This window comes from Lynx canadensis, chromosome B4, assembly GCF_007474595.2.
Source record: "Lynx canadensis isolate LIC74 chromosome B4, mLynCan4.pri.v2, whole genome shotgun sequence".
Lineage (NCBI taxonomy): Eukaryota > Metazoa > Chordata > Mammalia > Carnivora > Felidae > Lynx > Lynx canadensis.
The window spans coordinates 31,009,796-31,029,875 of record NC_044309.1 but is presented as its reverse complement, the minus strand read 5'-3'; the positions used below and the strand labels follow the sequence as shown (position 1 = coordinate 31,029,875).

At 36.7% G+C, this 20,080-nt stretch overlaps 1 protein-coding gene across 14 annotated transcripts in view; it reads left to right on the top strand.

Moving 5' to 3' along the window:
* The window catches only part of PARD3 (par-3 family cell polarity regulator), a 670,780-nt gene that overhangs the window by 443,097 nt on the left and 207,603 nt on the right, over window positions 1-20,080 (top strand). For 6 of the 14 annotated variants that reach the window (XM_030321417.1, XM_030321414.1, XM_030321413.1 and 3 more), the window contains 4 exons: window positions 1,977-2,166; window positions 7,330-7,481; window positions 8,535-8,579; window positions 14,089-14,316. In XM_030321417.1, coding sequence (XP_030177277.1) covers window positions 1,977-2,166; window positions 7,330-7,481; window positions 8,535-8,579; window positions 14,089-14,316 — 615 coding nt within the window. The remainder of the gene's footprint in view (window positions 1-1,976; window positions 2,167-7,329; window positions 7,482-8,534; window positions 8,580-14,088; window positions 14,317-20,080) is intronic. The other 8 variants (XM_030321422.1, XM_030321420.1, XM_030321418.1 and 5 more) reach the window with 4 other exon arrangements.

Here is a 20,080-nt window from a genome sequence, read left to right as displayed (position 1 = left end):
AAGATACGTATCAACCTAAAATTTTTCCTTTGTTAAAGGTCTAGAATGATATATATCTTTAAAATCCTTCAAGCCTATATATGCCATCCCATAATTGCCAAAATAATGTTAAAACAAAGAAATCATCATTTGTACATTCTTATGAATGTTTATCTTAAAAATTAGATCTTAAGACTGATGTTAAAATGTTAAAAACTCTCCACATGTTGCTGTTGTGCTATTTTATGTTTTTTTAATTTTTTAAAGTGTTTATTTTTATTTTTGAGAGAGAGAGAGAGAGAGAGAGAGAGAGAGAGAGAGAGAACCGGGGAAGAGCAGAGAGAGGGAGACCCGGAATCCAAAGTGGGCTCCATGTAAAGTATAAAATGGTGCTTGTAGAAGGGAAAATACAGCAATCCGTTTTATTTGGGTAGGAGCCAGTAAAGCTGGCTTACCAGATTGGGATATTGGACTTAAAATGAGAGTTTTCCCCTCCTGCTGTAAAGTGACAGGGAAATTGTCAATTCTTGCTTTGTTGAGAGAGCCAGGCCAGTGGGCCTGCATCATATTGTGTTGTTTGTTTCTGTGAGTATGGCCTCTCATGACATATCCACTTGGACCCAAGCCTTGCACAATGAGTTCTTATTCAAAATTATGGCACAGTTTTTGAGGAGGAAGCCAGAAGAAGTATGGGTGCTTTCGGGAGGAAGGTGGCATCATTTGGACCCCAGCTTTATCTTTAAGGATTCACGACTTGAATCATAATTTTGTCCCAAGAAATATAAACATCTGTCATGCTGACCCATGCACCTGAGCAGATTTTCCTGAAAGAAACTGATCACCGTAGACAGTAGAGAGTCTTTCTTTACCAAGAATGCTATATCCAAATTGAATAAATGAAAATGTACAGGCTCGGCCTGAAAATTTGGGCAGTTAGATCTTTTTTTTTTTTAATTTTTTTTTTTTTTAACGTTTAATTATTTTTGAGACAGAAAGAGACAGAGCATGAACAGGGGAGGGTCAGAGAGAGGGAGACACAGAATCTGAAACAGGCTCCAGGCTCTGAGCTGTCAGCACAGAGCCCAACGCGGGGCTCGAACTCCTGGACTGCGAGATCATGACCGGAGCCAAAGTCGGCCGCTCAACCGACTGAGCCACCCAGGCGCCCCTAGGCAGTTAGATCTTAATCTTTTCGAGATCACTCTTGCCATCTCCCCACAAGGTCTTGATTCTGCATGTACTCATCTTTGAAGTGTCACCAGAATGCACTGTGAGCTTTTCTCTATCATGAATTTAATGATGTAGTTGCCGATGTCTAAAATCAATGTCCTCATTTCTCCTAGCAGAAAAGATCATATTCATCATTCAAAGCCCGACTGTGATGTTAACTTTTGTTAAGATCCCCAGCATTCTCTGCCTTCAGCTACCCAGGCAATTACAGCACAAGTGAATGCCATAGTACTTTGAGCACATCCTTCACAGCACCAATCACTTATCAGTTTTTGTATGTCTGTCTCTTTCTCTAGGGTGTGAGCTGTTTGGGGGCCGAGATTTAAGTCTTTCTTACATACTTGCTATGTGGTATGTCCCAGTGAATGAATGGGTGAATGACTGATGTAAGTCTGCAGGGCTTCCCTATAAATTTCCTGGTAAAATTTTTCAAAGGACTTTTGCAACTTAGAATCTGTGTAGCATTTTCATGTTAGAAGACATTCTGGAGATCATCTTTGGCGTTAGGAAACTTGAAACCAGCGAAATTGAATACTGTGCCGAGAGCTACATAGCTGCCATGTCAGAGGAGGGAGCGGACTTGAGGCCTCCGCTGGACATTTATTTATGAAAAATAAATTTCCTTCATTCTATGTTGTTCGACCAGGTTGAGCAGATGTTTGGAAATGTAGAGTTTTTCTAGTGTTGTAAAGTATTAACATGAATACACATAATGGATATCTAGATGGATATCTAGAATTTCTCTTACTTTTTTTTCCACTGGGCAGGTAAATACCAGCTGTCCCCCACAGTGAACATGCCCCAAGATGACACTGTCATTATAGAAGATGACAGGTTGCCAGTGCTTCCTCCACATCTCTCTGACCAGTCATCTTCCAGCTCCCATGATGACGTGGGGTTTGTGACCACAGACGCTGGCGCATGGGCTAAGGCTGCAATCAGTGATTCAGCAGACTGGTAAGATCACCTGCCGGGGTTGGAAAACATGAGTTAATTGCAATCACCTTCATTTTATGTTTAAATGGTCTATCATTAAGTGCAGTTAATCAATTTTTTTATGGCAGTGTCCTATTTTCATGATTTTAATACTCTTAATAATCACTCTTTTAATAAAAGATTCCCACCAACTCTGTAATCTTGCCCCATTGTTTTAGCATTTACAGGGCTGTACTTAATAATTCAGCCAAAACTACAACAAAATTACCACTAACCAAAAAAGAAAAAAAAAAAAACCTACTCACTTAAGTCTCATTGTTAATTATTTTAGATCTGTTTTAATTTGATGATTATTATTTATTAAATCAGTTCAAGCAGATCTCTGAGGTGACTGAAAGTTTATAACAATTAGATGACTTTGGCCAAATTAATAGCTGCTATGTTCGGGGAGTGGGAATAAGCTTTTTAAAGGTTTTCTTTTTATAGTGCTGTCACCCTGCCATTTAAAATGCTTCCTGCTTGCTTTTAACATTATGACTTTTGGGGCAGCCTAATGCTGTTTCTTTCTCCTGTATCTTCCAAAACATAATAAAGCATTTGATATTGTTGAGCCAATGTGTGGCACGTGAATGTGGATGTGTGCCACAATCTGCATGCCTAGTAATTATACACATCCAGAAGCCAAAAGGCAAGTCCCTTCTAGAGATGACCTTGTGAGGTTGTAGTGATAATTAACAAAGCCATGTGAAGTGTTATACCAGAATTTTCTTATTGCCCTTTCTCTGGGGTGTTCCATGAATACATCAGCAAAATGATATTTAAATCCTTTACCACTTACCCGTTGCTGTTTTCTGTTCTTACCCGAACTTGTGGCCACATCCGTTATCAGATAGGAGGATTGTGGGGGCCCGGCGTTGATTTGTGTTAACAATTACAGTGGTGATCTTAGCAAAGTTACCCTCTCCCCAGCCCTCCTCTCCGCTCCTTACAAAACCACACGAGCATCCAGCACACTCACCTGTGAATTCTGCAGATGTTCTCTTGGAATAGTCCCACCTGTTATTTGGATCCTTGAAGAGTCCATCTTTGTCTTGTCTTTTCTTTCTTTCTTTCTTTCTTTCTTTCTTTCTTTCTTTCTTTCTTTCTTTCTTTCTCTTTCTTTCTTTCTTTCTTTCTTTTTCTTTTCTTTCTTTCTTTCTTTCTTTCTTTCTTTCTTTCTTTCTTTCTTTCTTTTCTTTCTTTCTTTCTTTCTTGTCTTTTATTGAAAACACAAGATGTAGAAATAGAGCGACACTCAAGCCTGCATGATATTAGCTTGTTTTTGAATGAGGTTTTTGGTTCAATGTAGAGGGGGAAAATACAATATAAAGTCAAATTCCATTTGAAATCCACAGATGCTGTTCCACATACTGCTGCAGTTTGTATCTGTTTCTGAAAGTGAAAGCAACAACAGGGAAAGTAAGGATTAGATATTTGCAGTATTCAACTTAGGGACAAAGCCTTTGAATCTCCACCGTGATGAGAATTGTGGAGGTGGCCATAGGAATAGATCTGTTTGGGGCCTTAGAAAGCACTGTATTGGTGAAAATAAATAAGTAACTAGCAGGAATAGATTGTGGCATTAATTTCTCTAAGGGCATCCATAAAATGGTAAGGACTTGTGCGATTTTGCTGTGGGGAAAGTGGAGCAAGGAAAGGAATATGAATGAAGGGTTATCCAAACAAGAATGGCAGCTGTTCTGAATCACAGCAGAAAATGTAAGCTTTTCCAGCCTGACAATATCTCCCTAATCCTTGATGAAAATGTTATGAAAACAAAAGGGCAATAAGACAGGATTAATAACTGGAATTTTAATAATGTTGGGGGGTCAGGGTATGGTTACATTCTTTAAAGAATCAGCTGTCAGTTTTGCAATCTAACTTGTTAAATATTCTAGTGTACTGTTTATTGTGTCTAAAATTAGTTTAATGGGTATATTGATAGGGAAGAATTAATTATGTCATGGTTTAAAAATATTTAGTTATTTTAAGACTTATTAACACACATACTCATTTGACATTTTAAATTGTGTATGTTTACAGTTCACTGCACAATTGTGGAAGGCTAAATATGTAAAATGGCTAAACTTTTAATTTGTTAACGTAGAATATACTTTTTTCACTCCATTAATTGTTTCAGGGAACATTAATAGTGTTTTTAAGGAGAAACAAGGTAAACCGGCAGTTCTAATCTTAGTGACAACATCATTCCAAGGATATGACATTAGTTTAAAAAATATGCCGATGTGTGGTATTTAGGTAACATTAGCACCAACAATTTGTATTTCTTTGAACAAGCTTTTACCAATAATTTCTATTAAATATGTATTTCATGAGCAGAATATTGAAAAGATCAGCTTTCAACATATGAAATAATTATTCTTATTGAAAATAGATAATATAGAGTTTACTCTTGCAAAATTGCATCATAGTTCTTCTATGGGTTTTTAATTTTTACTTCTAGAACTATATTTTTCCTTTTTTTAGCATTTTATTTTTAGTTTTTTTTTTTTTAACTTTTTAAAATGTCTATTTATTTTTGAGAGAGGGTAGGAGGGGGTGGGGCAGAGAGAGAGGGAGACAGAGAATCCGAAGCAGGCTCCAGGCTCTGAACTGTCAGCACAGAGCCTGACCCAGGGCTCCAACCCATGAACTGTGAGATCCTGAGCTAAGCCAAAGTCAGACACTCAACCAACTGAGCGACCCAGGCACCCCAGGACTGTATTTTTTAATTGGGGTATATGTGCTCTGGAAATTATAAGCAAACTATAGTAAGCATAGTAGTACCTGACTACTACTACAAGAGCATAATATATAAGCATACATCAATTTAAGAAATATGAGCAATGTGTAATTATATATATAATGTATGCTATAGCTACAAATACCTACATGCATGCACACATATATGTATACACAGTATGTAATCATAGTGATATGTTGGAGGGGCACTGAAGGCTTCAAGATAAACATGACCCTTTTTCTTAGTACACCAAATTTATTCAAAGTTTTACAGAAAAAATATGGTATATTAAAAATGAAAAGATTAAGTGTATAGTACAAAGAAGAAAACATTTATTAGGATATAACATATTCTTTTACAAAATAAAACTGTTCTTGGTGAACTCTCAGGGCCTGTAGGATACATCTTCTCATTTCTCAATACCTGGGCCAGGACTAGGGTGAGACAAGCCAAGTGACCAGGATACAAAATGTAGGGAAGGAGTTACTGTCAGGTGTTGGCCCTCTACTTGCCTGAGCCTGAAAGTGCTTCCTTAAATTCTGAGTAAGGGGCACCTATCTTGTGTCATCCTAGGGGCCCTACTCTGTACTTGGTGGAAAAGATTGGGAAAGGCTGTTCAGAATCCTTGAGTGTTTTTAAGGACCCCATCTCTGTTATAATTTGTATTATATTGATAATTTGAGATAGAAAGTCTTTGTGGGGTGATAATCACTTACCTTGTATAGTGGTTTGCAGTTTACAAAGGGCTTTTACATAATGTCCTTGAATTCCCTTATTGGGCTCTTAAGGTGGGTAAGGCTGCTATTCTCTTTATTGAGCATTATTAATACAGTAGGCTCAAAACATTTCAGGTCACTTAACCTGACAGCAAAGCATTTTCCTTGATGTCTTTCTTTTCACAATTTTGGATTTAGCTCTTCTCTAAGAGCCAACTATCATTTCATGCACAGTAAACTGCAGCTACATTTTTGATATATATCCAAACCAGATCACTCTTCCTTTACCTGTGTGGATGGTAATTCTCTACGGCCATAAAAGCGAGAGAAATTTGCTTCCATCAGAAACATAAGGAAGGCTGTCATAAACTCTCCTGGCATGGTGGCAGTGGCCACTGACCTTCTTAGTATGTTTAGTTAGCTGTGGAAGGATTTTCTCCTACCTGGCCAGGTAAGGAAGGTGGCAGGGCGCTGACACAAAAGAGCGATTGACTTAGTGTGCCCAGCACAGAGAAAAACCATTTTTATTGTATGAACTCTGGTCAGAACACCTAGAAGTGCTTAAAAAAAAATTTTTTTTAACATGTATTCATTTTTTGAGAGACAGAGACAACATGAGCTGGAGAGGGACAGAGAGAGAGAGGGAGACATAGAATCCAAAGGAGGCTCCAGGCTCTTGAGCTGTCAGCACAGAGCCCCACGAGGGGCTTGAACTCACGAACTGCAAGATCATGACTGAAGCTGAAGTTGTATGCTTAATTGACTGAGCCACCCACATGCCCCCTTGTGGTCCTTTTTAAAGTGTTCACAGATATTTTACGAATAGGAGTGATGCTGTGTCATCCCTTTCCACTTCCAACTGTGTCCTGTTACCAATGGTTTGCTGTGTGCCTCCTCATCTCTGCTTGGACTTCTGTGTTGGTGTCACCCAAATCAAATGTCATCTGGTCTCCTGTGTCCCTCCAGTACTGTTCATTCTCCCATCTGTGCATCCACAGCATTGGCTCGGTCCTTCTGTTGTAGTATTTTTGTTAGGAACTTGTAGATAACAGAGACCTTTTTCTTCTTTTCCTTTCCTGACGTTGGTACCCAGCACAACACCTTAGAATAGGTTCTCATAAAGATTTGCTGTATTGGTTTCTTCTCCATTGAATAAATATTGCTGAAAAACTACATTCTCATGAAACTACCTGCCACAAAGGTTTTTTTTTTCTACGTTTCTGACATCCAAGATTAAAGACATACTCATTTTACAACTTCTATTTGATTACAATTCATAGAGCCCCTTGTATGCTGTCAGTATTTGTATTCATATATGAAAATTTTCCTCAGATATTCAATCCTTCCAGTTTCTAAAATATACCAGGCTTATTTTTGATAGTCACTTAGAAATAATGATGTATTAGGGAACAGAGTGAAGAAACTGAGGGAAATAAGGGAGGAGAGAACTCACATGGAGAAAGAATGACTTTACACTTAAATTAGTTTTGTATTTTCCCATCACCTCCTATTCTGCCACAGTTGTTTCGTTGTTTTTTTTTTTTAATGGACTATATTTTTGTTTCAGCATTTCTGGGGAATATGCATATACATAACTTTCATATGTGGGCATATATGATCTTTCCTAAAGTTGGATGTCCTCTTTTTTAGTAAATATTTTTATGTTTCTCTTTCTCTTCATACCAGCTCTTTGAGTCCAGATGTTGATCCAGTTCTTGCTTTTCAACGAGAAGGATTTGGACGCCAGAGTATGTCAGAAAAACGCACAAAGCAATTTTCAGATGCCAGTCAATTGGATTTCGTTAAAACGCGAAAATCAAAAAGCATGGATTTAGGTAGTGAGTACAATCTCCATGAATCTTTATCTAAATAAGGTTTAGATGCTTTCGGATTAAAATTGATAGTCCCAAACACATGTCTGTTTACTTTAAGCAATAGAAAAAATAAATGTGAAATGTGGCAATTTGGCAAAAATTAGTTTTTCTCTGAGTTTGTGATAACCATATTTCTCATAAGTGGCATGTTTACATAATGTGCAATATGTTAAAATATATGTTTTCCTGATAATCAAAGAAACAAACACATGCATATCATGCTATGTTCATGCATCTTTATTTGGAAGATGAAGTGTTTTAACATTTTGGATGTTTAAAACCAACTTTTTGAAATCGTATTTGGTTGGCTGTGGGATTCTTGAACTAGAAGGAGAAGTTTTGGAGAGAAACCATTATCTCAATCCATGTCTAGAATTTGGTTACTTCATGATATACTTCATTTCGTTGCTATTCTTTAAGGTTTATTTAATAGAAACTCTTCTGTGTTGATAATTAAGGCATTTAATTGAAGTAATAATTTGGGAGAATATTTATTGTAGAAAGTGTTTGGAAGCAAATGAGAGGAGGAAAATAACCATAGTTGTTCAATCAAACACCAATCAGGTAGTGTCTCTTTTTAAATCCAAATCCACCAAAAAGCAAACAAAAAAGTAAAGTAATTAATTATATCTATAAACTGATCAAATGATTTTAAAAACCTTTGTTAATCAGCTGAAACTTATTTATGCTGTTCTCTGGTGGCTGTTTGTACTTCAAGACTAAAAGCATTAATTTATCACATGCATAAAACAAAAATTTGGCGATGCATTGCCTTGGCTAATTATGATATGCTAACTTATAAATAACACACGTGTCTGTGAAATGACTGGCATTTTGCATGGAGACACTGCTTTTCCCCCCTTTTTTTGATTATGAATGTTTGCTTGATGTTTCATATTATTTGCATGAAATATTACCTAAGAATGATCACCTAACTGGAAAGATCCGGGAATGGTTGAAGCATGTTGGGCTGTGGGGACTAACTGTGCTAACCAGTATACATTTACCTTTTAACAGTAGCTGACGAGACTAAACTCAATACAGTGGATGACCAGAAAGCAGGTAAGAATGGACAGTTAGACTGTTGCCATAGAAACTGTGGTCCAAGGAGCTGATCATAATTATAGAGCTGCCAATCATATTGCATGTAAACATAAATATTCCAGTCTTGCACGGATGTTTTCATTTTTAGGAAATCACATTGTACGAGAAAAGAAAAATTTCCTGTTAGAAGGAATTTATCAGGGTGGTACATACTAAATGGAAATATAATTTAGTGTTTCAAAAATGCTAAAACAACCTAGATTTTAATTATATTTGTATAGGAATGTTTTGTTGCAATTAAATAAAAATCAAAATCCTAAAAACAGTATCTCTTCTAGTAACCTCTTAAGTGTCTAAGTCATTTACTAGGTATCTAGCTTGATATCCAAACAATGGTTCTCAAACTGGTGATTTTGATTTGAAGGATAATAGCAGAAATATAAATATTTTTCACTCTATGACAGAATACAATATTGCTGTCTTTCATTGTTCAGAAAACCTCAGTTTTTCTTCAGATGCAAGAATTGGCTTGTAGTTGTCTGACATTGAGTTAGACTATGTAATGCATAAGTTTCCTTATCTTGACGTGAACCTGTTTCAAAGGGTTTTTTTTTTTGTTTTGTTTTGTTTTTGTTTTTTTTTTAAGTCATTAGGGCTTGCTTCTAAAATGCTGCCTAGGGGTGTCTGGGTGGCTCAGTCGGTTTGGCCTCCAACTTTGGCTCAGGTCATGATCTCATGGTTTTTGAGTTCAAGCCCCACATCAGGCTCTGTGCTGACAGTTCAGAGCCTGGAGCCTGCTTTGGATTCTGTGTCTCCCTCTCTCTCTGCCCCTCCCATGCTCATGCTCTCTCTCTCTCTCTCTCTCTCTGCCTGTCTCAGAAATAAATAAGCATTAAAAAATAATAATAATGAAGTTTAAAATGCTGCCATTGTGTAGAATCAATGGATTATATTGAACTGGGTTTTTCATTATATTAGATTTTACTTTTTATGTTATATTATGAAAATAATCACAGGAAATTCTTCATGTATAATTAAAGTAATGTATTTTGTACAATGGCACATTTATGATTTATTGTTATAAGTTTGGAATAGTGTTTTAATTATTCTAGATCCAGTATGATGTAGTCATATCACTTAGCACTAATTAGCTTCAATTCACCTTTTTGACCTGCAGTAGTAATTAATTTTAGCCTTAAAAAATATGTATCTATATACATGTGTAAAGATTATTGTGGACATGGTTGAAGTTTTCATGTTCTGTAGAGTAAAAAGATAGATTGTGAAAATTACATCCAATAAATCATAGGATTAACTATAGTGGAAGGCAATTAACTATAGCCTCAGCCCTTATTATGTAGTTATTTCTCTGATCAAACATAAAATTCACTCAAACTCTGAAACAGGGCTAAAGAAAAACTATTTGATAGTTCATATATGCAAATGAGTAATTAGTTTTGGAGTTAATAACATTCAATACTTTTAAAGAAGTAAGCCCTGTCCAAATTAATGTTCATAAAAACCAACTCACACTGCTCAGGTTAAAGAACATGACTTTATATGCTACACCAGTCAGGTACAGTCAGGAAATTATTTATTTAACTAACTTCCACTAAAAGGAAAAGACCATTATTGCAATTAAAAAAAAAATAATGATGATATCCAGATATCCAGAGTTTAACTGAAAACGTAAAATAATGTTCATGGAGAGAAGGCAGATTTTATAATCTAATTGAATCTTGTGTTTTTATTGTGTTTTAAAATGTTAGATCCTAGATAAAAAGAGCTTTTTCTTTTTTTCTCCCCCACCCCCCACTGTGTACAATCTATCTTACCAAAGTAAACTGGAAAAGCTTGTGACAAAAAATTATTGCGTAGACACCAAAGTACCTTTTAGTCTATCGGTTTTAAATCTACATGAATAAAATATCTAACAAGGATCTTTTCCACCCTGCAGTATTAGACAGTGAACAGATTTTCAGTTATTTTTCTTTCTTCACTTCACTTGAATTGCTAAGATGATCATGATTTTACAGTTTAGTCCAAAGGTTTTTGGTAGAGTCACAGTGGTATTTTAGCATAGATCATCTGTCTAGCCATAAGCCTTTCATAATGAAAATTGAATTCCATTTCCCTTCGCCCTTGCAAAAGACATCCTCTACTTTTTTTTTTTTTTTTTTTTTTTTTTTTTTTTGGCAAGTGGGGTATTAGGTAGGAATAGAAAAATAGGCCTAGGGAAAATAGTATGATTATGATTTTCCCCTCTATTTCTGGATTTAAGGATCTGTTATGATATTTGGGGCAGGAGGAGGGGAGGATTTTCTTCATGAAAGAAAAGAGAGAACAAGAATAAGAAGAGAATTGGGTTTCTAACAGTTTAAATTTTTTTACTTTTTTACATTTTATGTATTTTTGATAGGCAGAGAGAGACAGAGTACAAGTGGGAGAGGGGCAGAGAGAGAGGAAGACACAGAATCTGAAGCAGGCTCCAGGCTCTGAGCTGTTCGCACAGAGCCCGTCGTGGGGTTCGAACTCACAAACCATGAGATCATGACCTGAGCTGAAGTTGGACACTTAACCCACTGAGGCACCCAGATGCCCCATGGGTTTCTAACAGTTTAATCCTTGAATATAAAAAATAACCAAAGTATCCTAATGACCCAAAAGATTTATAAAGAGCTTTAGAATATTATTTTACAATTAAAAGACGTGTGTGTGCGCGTGTGTGTGTGTGTGTGTAAATAAAACTAATTTTTAGCCCATACCTTATATAAAGACATCTTTAATTTTCACCACTAATAAAGTGCTAAGTTTATAATGTCAGGGGTCTCGGTAGCCCTCATTCAGGGATCTTAAGGTATTATTTAATAAAACTTTCATTAAAGTTTCTTTGACAAATATCATACTTAAATATTTGATATCCTTGTTACAGATAAAAAGTCAGCAAGCTCTTTCTGTAAAGGACTGGATGGTGAATAATGTAGGCCTTGCAGACCAGTCTCTATAGCAATTACTTAGTTCAGATGTGACATGAAAGCAGCCACAGAATACATGCAAACAAATGGATTCTCTGGATTTGGCCCATGGTTTGCTGATCCCTCGTAGATTCACACATTACAAATTTTGGCTTTTTGTATAACTTCTTACTATGAAGATTTTCAACCATACATTAATGTAGATGCAATAATTCATTGATTTCCTGTCTACACAATACACATCATCACGAACATGTTATAATACAGTGTTAAAATTTCAGAGAGAAGAGTAGATAGGTAAGTCCTAAATTATGCTTACAGAATATCTATTGTTTATTTATAGTTTCATCATTTTTTTTACCAGATTTGCTTTTGTTTATGTATTTTAATGCATACATACACTTATATATATGTATTTATATGTACATACATAAATATTTATATGCATTATATATAGATACACATTTATTGTAGTAAATACTCATGCGATTTCTGAAATTCATTATTAAAATGTTTAGTGCTTTGAGTACAGCTAACGTTTTGTGAAGAAAAAAATGATGTTTTTATGAAAATCTTTACATGAAGAATGAAATCTTTATTGGAAAAATATGGATAGATAGATATGAATACACATACATATGTACATACAAATGTCCTATATGCTCCCAATAAAGTGTCAAATATTTGCCTTCTCAGAGTTTATAGAACTCAAATACAACTGGTAGTTATGAAAATTGATATATATGCTTTATTTGGAGAAAGATTTTCCTGGTGGCAATTCTTGAAAGTATAAAGTAAACGTCCCTGCCCACAAGTGATCTTTTCCTATTCTGTTTGACTCCTTGATTTCTTACTCTTTGTTTAGTTCTGGAACCAAATTCATTTTCCTTCTTGTGACATGACTTTTAGGGTATTAGAACATGAACTTGTCAAAAATTATAGTGCCTATCAAGAGAAAAAGTAAGATTGATCATCCTGGGAAGAAACAATTCATGTGAATTTTTGTCATAAAATAATCAAATATATACGATCCTGCACTGAGAAAGTTCAATAAATCATCTTTTTCTTCCAAGCACAATAATTGATGGAATATTATTTCTTCATTAGAATCATCTGTCTGCCTTTCTGCCTATGTTACATTTTTGACATATTTATTCTAAGTTAACAACTGCTACCCCATTGCGAAAATTAGGTTCAAGATGTAAATGAATCTTTAAAAGATAATTCTTGTTTTGACTCTCAGTTTATCTTTTATTCTGTTTTGTACTCTGAGCCATGCAAAGCCCGTGTCATAATTATTTGCCTTCTACGTGATAACATGTCCAGGCTACTCCTTAATTATTGATGAACATATGTGCTTGATGACCCCATGTAGAGAGAAACTACCTGCTCTCTCCTACCTTCTCATTTTTTTGTACCTGTCTTTTTAACAGTCTAAGTGACGAGCTAATTCTAAAACCTGGGTTGCCCAGGCGGTGGTACCAAGCTGGTATTTCAGTCATCGAGAGGCCAACTTCATCTGCCTTTGAGTGCTAGGTCAGGCAGTGATGGATGAGGCTGTCTTTCTTGCTTAAAGAAATCCATTTTGATTGCCTTTTAAAGCTTGGTACTGCTGGTATTCTCTCAGGCCTTCCTGCCCTATATCCTCAAGAAACAGAGCCAACTTGTTAATTCCCTGAGTCCTCCCTTGCCAGTCTAGTGAAATTTTCTTCTTAATTGTGAACTCTTCTTCCTTTTGATCATTGCTTGTTTCACAAGCAGATATCGTTCCCAAGCCTGTAGATGTATGGACTTGTATTCCGCTCTGTGGTCTCTCCTATACTTCTCTCTAGTGAGAGCCCTTATGTAATTTGTTTCTATTCAAATCTTCCATCATTCTCTCCAATAGAACATTAATATTGCCCAGGTTCAGGTTCCTGCCTGTTGCCAGGGTGCCCTAATTATATTGGTGACATGTGGTCTTTTGTGCTCTTTCTACCTACTGAGTTGTGTGAACGTGCAGTACGATGCGGAAGAGATTTCACTGAGATGAAAGTTTAATTTCTACTGTAAATAATCTTAAACTATCAAAAAATGATTTGTTAAGTTATAGAGCTTACTGTTGGTTGCTTACCTGAGCGTTCTCATCAAGTGAGCTCTGGGTTATTCTGCTTCTTTTAGATTATTTACATACTTGGAGCAAATGATTTGACCAAAATTTTATCTCTTGAGCTAAACATGGAGACTAATAACTTAGAGTTTTTCCTAAGAAGATAGAGAAAATAAACCAAATTTAATATATATTTGGGAAAAATTAAAATTAGTTACCATTCCTTTATTATTTTTTTTTTTTACCATTCCTTTATTTTTATAACATTTCCATCCACACCTTAGAACTCACTGAGTGAATAATTTATTTATGTCCCTGATGTTTTCCGCAAGCTGTAGATATTCAGGGATATCAGTTTCACCTCCAATTCTTTTTTTTTTCTTTTTTCTTTCTTTCTTTCTTTCTTTTTTTTTTTTTTAACCATTAATTCTAACTAACGTTTTAATTTTTGTAAACCTCCAAGGTTCCCCCAGCAGAGATGTAGGACCGTCCCTGGGTCTGAAGAAGTCAAGCTCACTAGAGAGTCTGCAGACAGCAGTCGCTGAGGTGACTTTGAATGGGGATATTCCTTTCCACCGCCCACGGCCACGAATAATCAGAGGAAGGGGATGCAATGAGAGCTTCAGAGCTGCCATTGACAAGTCTTATGATAAACCTGCAGTAGATGATGATGATGAAGGCATGGAGACATGTAAGTTTATAATTTCTGAAAGAATAGCAGTTACAAACAGCTCTACAGAGCAGCAATTCTTCAAGTATGCTCTAGGGTTCCCCTCCAGGTACCAGAGGGCTCAATGAGGACTAAATAATAGTAATAATAATAATAATAATAATAATAATAATAATAATAGGATGTCATTTATCTTTTTACCCTTATTCTCTCACAAGTACACCTTGGGTTTTCTAGAGACAAGTCTTTAGATATTGCAATAGATTGAATGCAGAACAGATAGAAGAATCTGTCTTTCAGCCAGATAGCAAAGACACTTGCTAAAATGTAAAACAGTGCCATTGTTTTCATTCATTGTCTTTGGAAAATACAGTCCTTGTTTTATGAAAACATAATTTCTGTTAACCTTTAATTTTGTTTTTTATAAAGTAACTAATATTTTTAAATCTTCTCAGTCTTAGATCAGTAAATACTGTTACAGATAATCCACATAAAAATTATTTTGAGTCCTTAATAATTTTTAGGAGTTTAAAGCTATCCTAAGACCAAAATGTTTGAAAACCACTGCTATAATGTGATCTCTCCAGCAAATATATATAATAATCTATGATTTTGAAAACCTATTCTTTTTTATGAATTACTCTTGCTTTCCTTGATCTGAGCTGGCAAGATATTTGTATATGTGTGTATTTGAAAATTGCAAAATATTTTAAGGCAAGATTGTTGAAAGTCAAAGGCTAATATAAATGAGCAGTATGTTTTCCATAGAATATTGAGAAAAAAGTAGCATTTATATTAACACGTTTCAGGGAGCTATCTTTATAATTAAACATTCATGGCATAAAAATAACTGTTCGTTTTAAAAATCAGGAAAATATCTTTAGTAGTATATTTACTTAAAAGGGAAAAGACTTAAGAATCCTAATGGTAAAAACTGTTGGTTAGTGTACATTGTTCATAATTACTACTTTATACTTTTGGTCTTTAACTTCAAACATGACTCTATGCATCTATCCATTGTTAGAAAAGTTAGAGATACCACGCACAAAAGTTCAAGCAGAAACCAGAGATAATTTAAGTGGATTGTAATTTACTTGAAATTTAACTGTTGGGTGAACTGCTTCTGTCACAAATGCCTAAGGAAGATTGTGGTGGGGAAGAAAATGATTTTTAAATAAAAATCATATTCAGAAGAGATTTATATATTTTTTAAATGTTTATTTATTTTTGAGAGAAAGAGCACAAGCGGGAGAGGGGCAGAGAGAGAGGGAGACACAGAATCTGAAGCAGGCTCCAGTCTCTGAGCTGTCAGCACAGAGCCCAACGTGGTGCTTAAAGCCACGAAACATGAGATCATGACCTGAGCTGAAGTCAGACGCTTAACCGACTGAGCCACCCAGGTGCCCCACATTCTGAGGAGGTTTAAAGCAAAATTAGGTAGTTTTTGCCTATTGCACATATAGTGTGTTTGGAAAGATGGATACTGTGGCCATGATGTAGCACGCCAAGCAAAACTCGGGGAGAGGATGGCTATACCCCACTGCGCCTTTCCGACCCTTTACCTAATTCCTCATCTGAATCTGATGGAGTTTTTTCACTCCATCCAGTCATTGATTTCAAATGTATACAGCCTATTCTTGCCAGATGAAGAACATATTTCCTATTTTTGCTGCCAAGTCTGGGCTCCAAGATCCTGAGTTCTACGAGCTTTCCACCCTTTTAAGTTTTTCCCCACTGTCTCTGTGGTTCCTTTCCATCCTAACCAATATCATTTGTGCAGCCCTCCTATGGTAGCATCGTGTCTCAGTGTGTCCTGGGGGTGTATTTAATAAGAGATATAGTACTTTGAACCTTCAATGTTTTTTTTAAGCTTCTACAATATATGATGGTTTTGAACTTTTTCCTTGTTCTGGTTAAAATGTTTAAATTCCCTCATAAAATGTAATTTTCTCATATATAACACTCATTTCAAATGCATCAGGAGATGAAATATATCTCAATATAAGACATGTTTTTAATTGTAATGGGGACAGCCTTCAGAGTTTCTCACCAGTGTAGATAGGGATCTAAATTTGTCCCTATATAAAATTTAGTTTCCTTTTCTAATTTGAAATAACTGATTTAACTACATTATGTTACAACTTTTCATTCAGCAAATAGACAAATTATGTTTTATAAACCAAAGCTGAAGTTCTGGACAAGAGAAAGAGTCTTGTGAATGTGTGTACCTACAACCAGAGTGCTGTGTTTTCCAAAAGTCCTGATTTAGAATTTTTCCCCCAGACCGGTCTGTTGAAATCTGGATACCAAAAAAAAAAAAAAAAAAAAAAAAAAAAAAAAAAAAAACCACAGAAAAGAAAAAAAAGGCAGCTGTTGTACATTTCAAACTTTTGCAATGTGAGCTGTTGAGACCCTGCCAGTGAGTTACAGCAGGCACTGAACTGGAATTCAGGCCACTTGAGTCCTTGTCCACGTTTTTCTGATGAATTTGGGATTCTGGTCAAACTACCCAAAAGGCTTGAGCATTAAGTTCCTCGTTGTAAAACTGAAGATTTGGACAATGGGGTCATGGATTTTTCAAACTGTGCATTGTGACGCCTGGTCAGGGAGGGGAGGCTCTGTGGTTTTGGAGGGGTCCAGAAGTCAGGGGGAGGCTGAGTAGCAGGGACTCTGCAGAGCCACCGGCTTTACCCTTTACCCTGCTGTCCCCACTCTGTTGCCTCAACTCTTGTGGGTTTTTAAAGTCACTTTTATTACATTGTGGTTCTCTGTAAATGTTAATATTAGAAAAGGGTAGTTTGCAATGTTTTTAGAAAAGCCTTGAAAATCTCTGGTTCAGATGATTTAGATGGTTTCTGAGGTCCTTTCTAGTTGTAACATTCCATGATTTTGTGTACCTGTTCATTTACCTATCTAACTCCTGCCTGCTAGGCTCTCTCACCTTCTATAGGGTCCACAAAAGACGACATCACCTTGACTGTTTTATTCCTGTGTAACTAAGCACAGGGTCTGGCAAATCACAGGACTCTGAATATTCGTGACATCAATAAGTGAGCTCCTGCTTAGCTAGCACCATTGTGTGCATGTGGAGAGAAGGGGGGAGAGACTTTCAGTATGCAGTAAGATGGATGGTGGTGTCATTTCATCATTCCTGTTTGTTTTCCACACTGAGCCTGCATGTACTAGACCTTTGATGCCTAAGCAAAGTCTAAAAAATAGTCCCTCAGGTCTGGTGTTACTGCTGGTGATCATTAGGCACCTTTACATATGACTGGATATGAAAAGGTGTTCTATGGCTCCAGTTGTGAGAAAGACCAGCTCAGTTAGCTCTTCCTTTGTTTCCCTAAACACCGTCCTTTTCAGAGTCTGGCTTCTGGATTCTCAAGGCCTGGTCTGCATACTTCCTGTCCTTATGGCTTCCCAGGATCCACCTTCTTGTTTCTGGTTGTCCTCCACATCCTTGCTGTTGAGCGCGCTGTCCCTCATTGCCAGGGAGTCTAGTATCCCGCCATTGTCTGTGCTCCGTGGGATTCTAGCAGAGGGTGCTTTCTTGTGCTGTGGTATGACTCCATCACAGCCACCGGGGGAGATGAACATGCCCTTTCACTATGGAACATTGCTCTGAAAAGAGGACCACTGACCTGACAGACAGTCCCTTTGTTACTCTATTGGTGTGCCTGAGATGTGTGGAGATGGAGGGTGGGCTGCTGTTGGAAGGCTGTGGGCCAAGGCCCGTGGTCAGGACAGACGGCTCCTGGGTTGCCATAGTTGGATTAAAGCACTGCCCCAGTCTCCTATTATCTACCCCAAGTTATCCCTTTTCTTCTTCACAAGTAAGATGCTTAGGCATAGGCATGGTTGGTTGCTCTTGTCAGTTGGGTTGAGCATCCCCCTGGTGAATATATTTTATGGCTCAGAACAGGCTTGCCTCTTCTCAGCAGTGTCGAAATCATGGCATGGGCACAACAATGGGGGCCAAGAGACTGGGGCGGCCTCCATGTGGTATCTGGTATCTGTCATCTTCTGTAACACTTACGTTCTTCCTGTGGAGATGGCAGAAGCCAGCGTTTTTGTCTCTCATTTAATCCATCTGGCCTTACCATGTTGTGTGTGTCTGTCTGGATCGAGATGGAGCTTTGTATTCTGGGACCCATTATCTCCGAGGCCCTACCTGTGCTTGACAGGTCAGGGCATCTACAATCTGCTCCCTTTTCTATGCAAATTACATGCCCAGCCTGGATCTCAGCAAGTGGCTTCTGCATCCCCCATAATAAATCAGTTTCTGTTGCTACCAAGAAAATACATGCGATAACATTGCTTTTTTTTCTTTTTGAAAAATATATGGCCCCCCCTTTTTTTTTCCTGTTAAAAGTTGCCAAATTGTAAGTCTTCCTATCAGTACAGTAACAGCTTTTTGTTGGGGTCAGGAAGTGAAACACAATGAAATCAAATACTGTCTTATTAATTGTACCTATTGATTTTAAGATAGATGCAGTTTGTAATTTTAAACGTGAAAACTACATGCCTTGGAACAGACAAGCCATGGTAGACAAATTGCTTTTGAGTAGCTCGCCCACTTTTCTTATAGCACTCTTCTCAGGAGATAAAAAAGGACATTGCTCTAAAATATACATAACTTAGGTTAGCCATAGGAGATTTGAAGAAGGTAAATTTATGGTAGTAAATCAGCTAAGATGAGAGATTCTAGGGTAATTTTTTTTTGCTTATTAGTTATAAAACAGTATGTTGCATTTGATATCTTCAATTTTCTACCATCAGCATTCCACACACGGCTAGCCACTTTCATCACTAGTTATTTGAGCAAAATATGCAAACTAGGCCTAATTTTATCTTAAGCAAAACCCATTAGAAAATAGAAAATCTGTGACAAAATTCAGGATAGGGGTTTCAAAGAGTACTTTGTAAAAGATTTCCTATTTGATTAATATATACAATTGGATGCTGATCTCTAAAAATTTTTGTTCTGAAATGCTAGGAACAGGAATAGCCTGTCCCAGCCTTTAAGCCAATTTGTATACTTAAATATCACCTGCAGTTGAAGAGAAGGAGCTTTTATTAATTTTAGGAAGTTTCTCAATGCAGTATGGCTGTAAGCATGTGAAGTAGCCAAAGCTATTCCTCACATTTCTTTCCATAGGGGAAAATTAACTTAAGCTAAAAGTACAATGAAAAGTCACATAGGAAGTGTTTGAATTATAGAATCCTCATTTCAAACACTTTTTGATAAGGAAAAAGTATTTAAATAGTTGACCAAGAGCATACTTGGGAAACTGAATCATAGAGTACATACTTCCTGATTCATAGTCCTGTGATTTTTTAGAAGGTTAAACTTCCAAATGGGAAAGCCCCTCACACTGAAACTACTTTAAAGTATTTAAGTGTGTGTTAATGAGTTGTGGCACCTAAAATCTGATTTTTAGGCTATAAGGTCCTGCAGGGCACAGGGTAGTCCAACCCAGTGGATAAACCAATACTTAAGAAGTAATGTGGTTAAGGGTCATTGTAACGCACAGGTTACCATGGCACCAAAAGTTGGGCTCCCCACTTAGCCTACGTGGCATTAGAGCAGATAGGTAGGTAGGGGGGAGACGGCTTCCCAGACAAGGTATTGGTAGAGATAACTGCCATTGCTTGAGTGGTCTACACCTGCAATGCATAAGGAGTATATGAAACATCATGAGCAGTGACCTTTCCTGGATTGCCCTAGTTGGATTAAGGTTGATGTATATAGTGCAGGTGGCAGCATAATGAGGAATGAGATTTA